The sequence below is a fragment of the Halyomorpha halys genome, unplaced genomic scaffold, assembly GCF_000696795.3.
Source record: "Halyomorpha halys isolate HHAL.00 unplaced genomic scaffold, Hhal_1.1 Scaffold1669.1, whole genome shotgun sequence".
Classification (NCBI taxonomy): Eukaryota; Metazoa; Arthropoda; class Insecta; order Hemiptera; family Pentatomidae; genus Halyomorpha; species Halyomorpha halys.
The window spans coordinates 40,924-51,977 of NW_027116467.1; the positions used below are offsets into that span (position 1 = coordinate 40,924).

At 31.7% G+C, this 11,054-nt stretch overlaps 1 protein-coding gene across 2 annotated transcripts in view; it reads right to left on the bottom strand.

Annotated features, from left to right (window-relative positions):
• Positions 1 to 7,918, bottom strand: part of LOC106690339 (RING finger protein 150) — an 18,464-nt gene extending 10,546 nt beyond the window's left edge. For both annotated transcript variants that reach the window (XM_014435744.2, XM_014435747.2), the window contains exon 1: positions 7,565 to 7,918. In XM_014435744.2, coding sequence (XP_014291230.1) covers positions 7,565 to 7,898 — 334 coding nt within the window. In that variant the 5' untranslated portion in view covers positions 7,899 to 7,918. The remainder of the gene's footprint in view (positions 1 to 7,564) is intronic.
• Between the last annotated feature and the right edge of the window lie 3,136 nt (positions 7,919 to 11,054).

Below are 11,054 nucleotides of genomic sequence, written 5' to 3' on the forward strand. Positions count from 1 at the left end.
TAAATCCAGTTATAACGTCTTAGCTAAAGTAAAGCTTTATGGGAAGCCGAATTCATAATAGTTTCAATAATTTATATATATATATATATATAAATATCCCGTAAGTTGATGGCAGTATTCAAAATAAGTGCTGATTTCTTGTGAGGCAATATTATTTCAAATTTTCATAGTTACTTAAAAAGTGGGCGAAATTCAGTTTAAACATTAATATAAATGTATGAAATTGTTTTGCATTTAGTAAGCCTAACAACCAATTGCATCGGTAATTACAAATAGAGACAGTAGAGGATTACATCAAAAAAAGGTTCATGAAATTCCACTCCCAATTACCTTCAGTTAAAGGAGCAGTGACCTACAAATTGGGAAACCCAACCTCAACCCGAAGACTGGAGCCCAGGCTGCAGCAGGACATCCTGTTATAAGTTCTTTATTTATCAGTTCTGTTATTGTCACTTTGAAATTTTAATTTATTTTTTCTTTATCTTTTTCTTAAACTAACTTTCTTTTTTTTCCATTTGTAGTCAATTATTTATTTTGTTGAATCTACAAATGTCTTTTTTTGTTATTAATTTTTTTTTTATCTTTTATTAAATTTTATTATTTTAATCTATTTATTTTATCTTTTTTTTATTTTTCTATTTAAAACGTTGTACATAGTTAGTGGTACCTTTTGTATGAGACTATACCACCTCCCATAATACTAAACCTAACAAAAAAAAGTATTAACTAAATAAAAACATTTCATTTTATTTTTATCACAATTAATTTATTTTATTTTTTAAAAATATTTTTATGTATAAATGGTATGATCGAATATGTACAACTCTAGTATTCATTGCCTTTGAGTGTGGCAGATTGTATTATTTCAACAAAATGTTTGAAAAAAAAACATTAAATTTAGTAAATCAAATTTATTTATGATATTAATTCGCAAATACAGTAGAGGTGGGGAGATATCTACTAAAGAAGTAGTATAGTGGAGGATATGGGATATGGATATCATTTGATACCGGGGAAGTAAAACAAGTTTTACTTCTTGCTTGGAGAAGTTAATTGATTGCATTCAATACAAACATTGGGTTTGTGAGTGGACTTTTCAGTGTTAATGTTTCATGTTCAAAACCATTTCTGACATTTAACTTCTAAATATGGATCGAGAAAGGTCCGATAAGTAAGTATGTACCAACATGAAATAGCTTTCATTAAAATATAAGATCAAATTAAAGGAAAGATAGATTTTTACTTTCACCTACATATAAATGGAATATATAGTAAGGGACAGCATTCCAATCCTGTAAAATTTTGAACTCTAGTTTTAGACAAAAATACATGTTTTGAGCTTCCTCCAGTCCAAATACTATATTCTATTTTAAGATTTTCTCCTACAGTATCTTTTAATAATACCCCACTCATTCCTGTTGAACAGATCCGTTACTTAGGACTAAATTTGGACAAACGACTGACATGGAATCCTCATACAAGACTGAAAAGACAGGAAACTGTTCGTCGATTCGGACAATTCAACATTTACTAGACAAACGGTCCAAACTTTCAATCCATTACAAAAGACTGATCTACGTGACTATTATAAGGCCTATCTGGACATACGGAGTTGAGAATCCATTCCTTACAGTCCAAAATCCTTCGTAAAATCCTTAATGCTCCTTACTTTGTCACAAATCAAATCATCCATCAGGACCTCAATGTCCCCTATGTTGCCGATTTGGCCAGAACCAGATACTAATCCTTCCATAATAAACTTCCCAACCACCCAAACCAACTCGTTTCTAGCCTGGCTTCTCCTTCACTACCTAATAATCCTCCTAGACGGCTGAAAAGAAGATGGCCTCGAGATCTTCTCCTTTAGAAATGTTTTTGGAGTTCTATTAATGGGTAGATTCTCCACATGTTTTTATCATGTCATAATATCACTTACAGCAAATTTACTTGATGTGTATATATGTATACAGTTGTAAATATCAATAAATAAATTATTAAAAAAAAAAAAAAAAAAAGATTTTCTCAAAAACGGCTCTAACGATTTTTATTAAACTTTTTGAATAAATGTAGAGTTAAATGGTTTTATTCTCATTAAAATAGTCTAAGAATTAAAATAGGGCTAAAATTATGAATTTTAAAAACATTTCCCCTACATTACCTTTAATTTTGTTTACTTGAAATAAATGACCACTTCTTATTGTCAACAGTTATAAATAAAATATTTAAAAAAATTGGTGGATAACAACAGGGAAAGAAGGAAAAATTTAAACAGGAATTTGAATTGGAAAAAGCCGAGACCGACCGGTATCTTCCGATCGCATACATATGTATACGGATTATACATACATATGTATTGCTTTGTTAACTTCTGTTAAACTATTGTATTCTTGGCAGCAACAATGTTGATATTCATTATTTTTTTATAAAATCTCTTTTATTTGGGGGTTTAAATGTAGGATTTTTAAATACATCTAGATTTTTTTTACTAAAGAAGAAATCCCTTCTTTACTTGCCATTTAATCGGTAAGCCAAGTTCTTCATTAACTAGACTAACTTAACTTCCAAGGCTAACAAATATCACAATAACCAATAAATCCATGGTTTAATAACATGTTTACTGAATAGTGCAATAGAAATAATATTAATTTCAAATTCTATTACAGAAACTATTCCTTGTCAGAGTGACACATCGAAAACTTCTCACTCTAAGAAGAACAAGCATCTATACTAATAATGAAATTTACAAGCTAATTGAAATATCACAATTAATTACTTTTATAAATAATGTTAAAAAAAATTACGTTAAAGTCATTCCTTTGCGTATAGATAAGTAACCTATTCATTTTTTATCATTGCCTAACATATTACACATAATTTTAGGCATATTTTAAATTTGTGTATACTACTGTATTAGCCGACGTTAGCAAAACAAAACCCATTCCGTTTCTTTTTTTTGCCCTTTGGAATTATATCTATTTTGCTTATTGAATTTCCCAAAACAATATTTATTTTTCTTCTTTTGACTCCCATCCTAATCAGTTCAAATATACGGGGAGGTTATCTACAAGGTACCATCCCATTCTAACACCATAGTGGGGAGTCAAGTTTTTATCTCGTGGGATCGCCACAGAAATAAAAGTCGACCCCCAGCCCGGATTCGAACCGGGGATGCTGCACTACCCAGGTTGCAAAGACCTGCACCTCAACTCCCTGAGCTACAGACGGTAGCTCCCGGCCAGATAAATATTTTTATCTATTTATAATTTCACTTAATCTATAGATGATTACTGTGAATCCGTTATAAAGTACAAATAAATAAGAAAATGATATGTATTGTATTGTTTTTTCAATGTTTTAAATGTATTTGAGTCATCTATCAGGGCTAAGAAGGTAATTAAGATGTAGGAATAAATAAAGCTTCCTTATTTTTTAAAATTTAATTAGTATTTTGAAGTGTGGCAGGGAGTATATATTTATTATAAAAATATATAATAAAATATTGATATATAAAAAATATATTTTCAAAAAAATTGAGTTGATATTAGGTGTGTGGACTTTGACAGGGTTCTGGACTGAAATAGCTCTGTTAAGCAATCTAATCGAGTCCGGTTGTGACACATAACGTTTTTTTCTGTTGTATCCGCTATATACAATAGCTACATCCACTGCCAGTCTCAAGCCTGGATAAAGGAGGAGGGTTGAGCGTGGGGGATAGGCGACCTCACCTCTATAAAAAACGTATAGTCCAGAACCTGCTGGAAAAGAATGGTAGTCTCCAGGGCCCGATGAAATCCCTTCAGAATTAATTAAATACGCAGGGGAAGACACTTGGCAACAGATTTCCAAGGTGATATGGGATATATGGATGAAAGAAAAAATCTCAGCTGACTGGGGAGAAGCTATTATAGTCCCTATACATAAGAAAGGGAATAATCTAAAATGTGAAAATTACAGAGGTATAGCGCTCCTGCCAACAGTTTACAAGATCTTGTCGGTAGCAATTTGTAGAAGGATGATGGAAAGGAGCGAACAACTCCTGGGCGAGTACCAGAGCGGTTTCTGCCCAGGACGGTCAACAACAGACCACCTGTTCACGATCAGACAAATGCTCGAGAGAACGTATGAGTACAATGTTGACTTACACCACCTCTTTATAGACTTCCAACAGGCTTATGATAGTGTAGACAGAGGGAAATTATTAAAGGCATTGCAGTCACTGGGAATACCTAGCAAGTTAATAAGATTAAAAAGATGACGTTGCCATCAGAAAAATAAGGACAAACCCGGGTGGCACCATTTACAATAGGCTCACACAACACATGGCTTATAGGGATGATGTAGTCATCACAGGGAGAACCAAAGCAGCACTGGCCGGTGCTGTAGAAGAATTCAAGAGAGCAGCACAGGATTTAGGACTTGATATAAATAGTGAAAAAACTACATATATGAAAACCTCTAGACAGACCGGGGAGAGAAGAGATATTATGGATGTGGGTGAAAACATGGTTCACAGTTGCAGTACTTTCAAGTACCTGGGAGAAGTTGTGACGGAGAACAATAATTTAGAAGTAGAAATTAAGGGCAGAATGGTAGCAGGAGCCAGATGTTTCTATGTCCTGCAAAAAGCTCTCCGATACAAAAGTCTTTCCAGGAAAGCAAAGCTTTTGTTGTACAAAACAATAATTAGACCAGTGGTAATCTATGCCAGTGAGACATGGATTCTAACCAAGGAAAATAGAAGAGCTCTACTGGTTTGGGAGAGAAGAGTCCTGAGAAAGATCTTTGGTGCCGTTAAAGAGGAGCACAGGTGAAGAATCAGAAGCAATGACGAACTAAAAGATTTGTATGGAGAGCCTGATATCCTCTGTGGTATTAAGAAGAGCAGACTAAGATGGTTGGGACATGTGGAAGGGATGGAACCCTGCAGGCTACCTAAAAGGATGTTAAATGGTCCACCAGGAGGAAAAAGGAAAAGGGGCAGACCCAGACGTCGGTGGCTGGATGATTTGAGAGGGATGGGAATTGAAAATTGGAGGAGTCTCACTGGAGACCACGAGGCATGGGGAAGAGTGGTGGCAGAGGCCCAGGTCCTACAAGGACTGTAGCGCCCAACAGTGAGTGAGTGAGTGAGTGAGTGAGTGAGTGAGTGAGTGAGTGAGTGAGTATCTGCTATAGATCGACATTGGAAAACCTCCTGTGGCACATTCAGTCTCTATATAATGGATAATTCCCTCCTGGTACTAGCTCTTCTTGAATTTAAGGATAAACCTAGTATTTCTACATTGCTGTTGACCATGTGTCTTTCTTCATTCATTCATATTTTTATTCAATACAAGAACGGCCTGGTGGGTCATAAATGGTTAATGTAACAGCTAGATTTTTTTTGTTTAATAATTGACTATGACTAGACACCCCTAACTATTTACAATGCTATAATTATTGAACAATTACGACGAATTATATATATAAATAATAATTCTTAAGAAGAGAGAGAAACGTAATAACAAAAACAACAACATTTATAAAATAAATAGCTGACTTCAAATGGGAAAAAAAAGTTAATTTGAGAAAAAAATAAATAAAATATTAGTAATGACTACAATAAAAACAGATAAATATAGAATTTATAACAGGATGTCTTGCAGCAGGCTGGGCTGCAGTCTTCGGGATGAAGTTGGATTTCCAACGTTGTAAGTTACTGCTCCTTTAACTGCCGGTAACTGGGAGTGGAATTTTATGAACCTTTTTCTTTTTATGAAGTCCATTTGTAGTTCCTGATGCAATTGGCTTTCTTACACACCAAGGGTCATCCACTGCAATTCTTAGAACCTTATTTTGAAATTATTGTAAGTTTTTCCTTTTCGTAAAGGAATGTGTCTCTCCTGAATAACGAAAAATCGGTTAGTGAGGAAGAAAAAGAAATTAAGAGTGAAATAATAAACAATAAATCAATTAAAGTGCAATATTGCATTCCTAAAAATATGTTTTACATTTCTTTTCATTTTAATCTTTAATAAAGGATGGAACATATTGCTAAGGCTTCTCTACCTTGGCAGTAACACGAGCCAGAAAATCTCACGTTGCTTAATAAATCCAGTTATAACGTCTTAGCTAAAGTAAAGCTTTATGGGAAGCCGAATTCATAATAGTTTCAATAATTTATATATATATATATATATAAATCATAAAATTATAGTTTAGTTAATAGTAATTTAAATTAAATTGTCGTATGCTGAGACAACGTACACAAATTACATTTTATATATTACATTATTTATATTTACAATATTTTGTACCATAATGAAATTTATAAAGAACAAAAAAAATACATATCTAATAACAATAAAAAATAAAATAAAAGAACAATAAAAAATCATAAATATGTAAAGGAAGAAAACATTTTCTATTTATTTTAATATTTTCTTTAATAAATTAACGCATTGTTAAATTATAATTACACTGACGTGTAGATATATTCCGGCATAAAATAAATAAATATGGTTTTGTTTATTTATGTTGTTCTTTGCTGACCGCACCCCCCGACAAACATCTTGAAGTATAATTACACTGCTCTGTTTAGCCTTTTGCAAAGTCCCTCGTTCTGAATAAATCCTGCTTTAATTTTGAATTTATGACTGTCATGTTTTAGGTGTAATTGTGTATTATCAGTCATAATAACACACATACACATATACATGTGTACGATGTATTGAAATATTTCCAACTTATCTTAATATTTTACTGTTTATTTATTATCCCAATCAGAACTCTGCAATATATTTTATTTGCATAACTTATAAGTAAACCGCCTTTGTAAATGTTTGGCGTATGCGTAGAGGTTTATATCTTAAACTCTGTTCGTACATATACATCTTTGAATGTTCAAGAATGGAATTATTTTGACTGAAAGTTTTGAAACTAAATATGTTGAATCCAATTTTTATAAAGATTCAGATTATCACGTGATGTCAAAATCTAAAAAAACAGTAAGTTCTTTGAATAATTTATATTGAAGATAAATATTTCATGACATAAACTTTAGTAGTCAATTATTTACATTTGATAAATAAACATCAAACAATCAAACCAGATTATCTAAAATTAGTATAAAAATATACATATAAATAAAGTATGCAATTGCAAAACAAGTAAATTTTACAAATGATTTTTTAAAATTATAATTGTGTAATAAAAAAGTCAGAAACGCGCGAAGTGAACCAACATGGTTAATATTATAAAATATATTTATGTTATGCAGGCCGTCGGTTTTTGTAAAATTTAATTTTTATATAAATGTATTCATTAATTTAATTTTTATTCTGGAGAAATAAAAAACATTTTATGAAAGAAGTCGTCTTCGTGTGTATTTTCTTAATTGGACACAGGAAGATGAGATCATTTTATTGTTATGATTAAATAAATAATTCTGAAACATCAGAAGCATAATTCAAGAATTTTATGAAAGTATTAATTCAAATGTCAGAATCCAAAAATGAAAAAAAAAAAATAAACACTTGAAGATTCAAATGCAACGCAATCATAAAACAGTAAAATCAATACTCACGATATTTAATGGCCCTTTCATAACTGCTGAATTCTCTGTCAAAAAGAAATACAATTGCTGATGCATTATCATTCTCCGCGTTTCTTATTTTTACATCAAAACTGCAGATGTCTGGCGTTGCAAAGACAATGAGGGGTCGTTCTGAAGATGGTGCTGTAGCTTGGCAATAGTCACCACCGTAGAAAATATAGCCAGTAGCTGGGAGTGATCTTCCACCTTCGAAGATCCCATTAGTTGTCCAGGTTCTTGACGATGAGCTGATCTGGATACGGGCCGTGGTACATGCTCCTGTTCCGAGTAGGCTGGCCAGCAGCAGAAGTTGATGAGTTGCCATCGCTGGCCACCGCACTACTGAATTAGTGGCGCCCAACTGCCTGATATAACCTGCGCCCTCTGTTGCACAGTGGAAGAAATTCTTCCTTGTAGTCCAGGGCAATTCTGTTTTAATTACCCTCTATTTTAATCTACCCAGTTATCAACTTATCGTTATGAATAATATTTAACGAAACATTGATTTGAAATTGGCAGTTTATTTACAATTTCCGAAACTGGCATATGAAATATCGAGAAAGCATTTAAGTTAATAAGACCACGGATAAAGCTAATAAATATATATTTCTTCTCCAAAGAAAATCATACAAATAAAAAAAAATTGAATAATATTGCGCCTTTTTTAAATCATATTGGGACACCTTTTCAGCCTAATTTAATTTTTTAGTAGCAATACTTCCTTCATATATTTTATTAGTTAAAGTAATACATTACATTTCGGAGTAACGTCCCCCCACCATCAGGACAATTTCCATAATTAATACATAAAAATGCTCCTTGATTCTTCTTCAAACCTTCATAAAGTTTCATATTATGTTTCTTGTAAATATCCATTTCTTTAAATCATCCATTCTATTGATATCGACCTAATTTAATATTTTAAGAACTAAATTTCATTCCTATATTTTATTAGTTAAACTAATACATTAAATTTTGGGGTATCATTCCCATCTCCAGAAAAATATTTATAATTTATGCTGATATAAAGGTTCATCAAGATTAGTGTTCATATTTTAATAAATCATCATATCACGGTTCTGTTTCCATATTTATGAACAGCATTATTTGTTTCGATTGTTGAGGAATATTTAAACGCCGAACGCGTTTATTTATTATGGAACTTAATTATTTCAAATCGTGATTATTTACCGCGATACTGTGTAATGAAGTCACTTGGACACGCCCCCATCCCTTATGGCTTTCGTATAATCCATTCTTGTTCTGATGGCCGATGCGATATATATATCTCAACGCTCTTTCTCTCTTCCGGTACAGGTTCACCTAGACATATTGTAATCCTTCTCAGTGTTTTTCATTTATCTATTTCATTTACAGATATTAAAATATCCATTACCATTCATTTTTACATGAAACCACATAATTATTTCAATAATGATTTTAATTGCAAGTAAAATAAGGCGGGATTGAGCTAGGTGGGGTGAGAATAGATCAACACTGAATTCAGGAAATCAGTGCTCATAAGAGTCTTGTTATTAAAACTAATAATTTTTCAATTTATCATTGGAAAATATTAGTAAATATCAAGTGTTATTACGCTCCTCTCATACCATATTTGCGACTCTTATGATTGTTTTTAACAATTCATTGGTATATTACTTTGTTTTAACCTCTGGAAATTCGTAATTCTCTTACTATGAAGATATTTTTTTTATTCATTGATAATAAATTTATTTTTATTCACCTACTATCTGAAGTATTATCCGTGAAATTTCATTAATGTGCCATTTTATGTTTTTCATGTTATCACATTATTATTAAAATAAGTTCACTCAATGTGGTGACATTATGCCATTCTTTTTGTGTGCACTGCAATCACTTAAAAAAAAAACTAGAGATTATTGACACAACTCTAACTATTAGAATAGCTAGAATTATTGTAATGATTTCTCTAATTAATTATTTAAAAGAAAATTCAGACATTTTATGCAGAAAAGTGGAAAACTAATGGATCCATAATGTTTGCGAGGGACTAGATCCTCTGTGATAAGATTTCCTTTTTTTTTTCTTCATAAAAGTTCCTTAAAAAAGAAAATTCTTAGACACCCTCTTAATTATACCATTCAACTATCTTTTACTATCCGTTTCATACATATTTTTATCAAATAAAACGTTCTTACAATTTTTAATTTTAATTTTTATAAAGTAACATGTTCTCAGAATTTGAAAAAAAAATGTTAGTTTTTGAAAAACTATTTTTCGGGAACTATTGGACGTAAAGAGCTTTGCTCTGTCTCAAACACTCAGTCTCAGTATATATAGATGCTTAAATTTTTAGCAAACTTTCTTATTTGGATGAGTGAATTCAGTGGAGTATATTCGCACCTACAGGAGTTCAATACCTAATATTCATAGACATTTACTTTAACTGTTGTATAGCCTTGGTAAAAATTGAATTATTTTCTATTTGCAAAAGAACGCAAAATGGTTTTAGAAAATAATTATTTTTTTCATATCTTCCCGCCATTTTTTAAAGCAACGGCTTTAATGTGTCTGACAAGACTATTTTTACTTAAAATAATACACACTTTCATAATTAACATTAAAACCATGCCTTAGTCATAACACAAAAAAAGTAATCCTTCCTCGCCGGACCCGCCCCACTAAGATCCTATATCCTATACCACTTTTGGAATATTAGCTTAAAACGGGAAGAGAAGACTTTAAGATAGTTTAATGGAGCAATATTTAAAAAGCGCCTGAAATTGAAAAACGGCATGAAATGAGTACTCATTTATGGTCCGATTTGGACTACTTCAAAAACGTTTGTAAGAAACTCTGAGAAAGAACTGTATCTATTTTTGGTTATTTTAGATATAACAATTGGGAAGAGGTATGAAGTAAAAAAATCAAATTTTGTATTTGAGCAAAAAAGGCCGATGAACTTTGCTATTGAATGTAATAAATTATTAAAAAACATTTCTGCTCCAAAACGTTAAGTATTGGTGAACGTATCCAATAAATTGTGATTATTTTTGAGAAATGATTCCGGGGTTCATCCACTCTCTGTAGAGTAGGTACCCTTAATTGGGGAAAAATCTGGAGGTTGAGCGTGATCATGAACAAATCACATCCTTGCACAATAGTTGTTAAAGAGATAGTACTATTATACTATTATCCTTACAAAGTACTGAACTCCAGACCCTTCATAGGTTGTAGCGGTACAGATTTTTTTTAAATAATAATTTTCTAAAAAAAAAAAAAAAAAAAAAATGAGCCAATAATGTTTCTGCTTCAAAGTAAGACGTGTGTGAATGAGCCATGCCTGAATCATTGGGAACAATAGAGTGGAAAAAGTCATGGCACAATCTCACCACCTCTTGGAAGGGTGAGATTCGATCAACTAGTATAAAACTATTTCTTCTATTTTCAACCATTTAAATTTATTTTTACACAAAAATACATAGCTTTATGCAAAGAT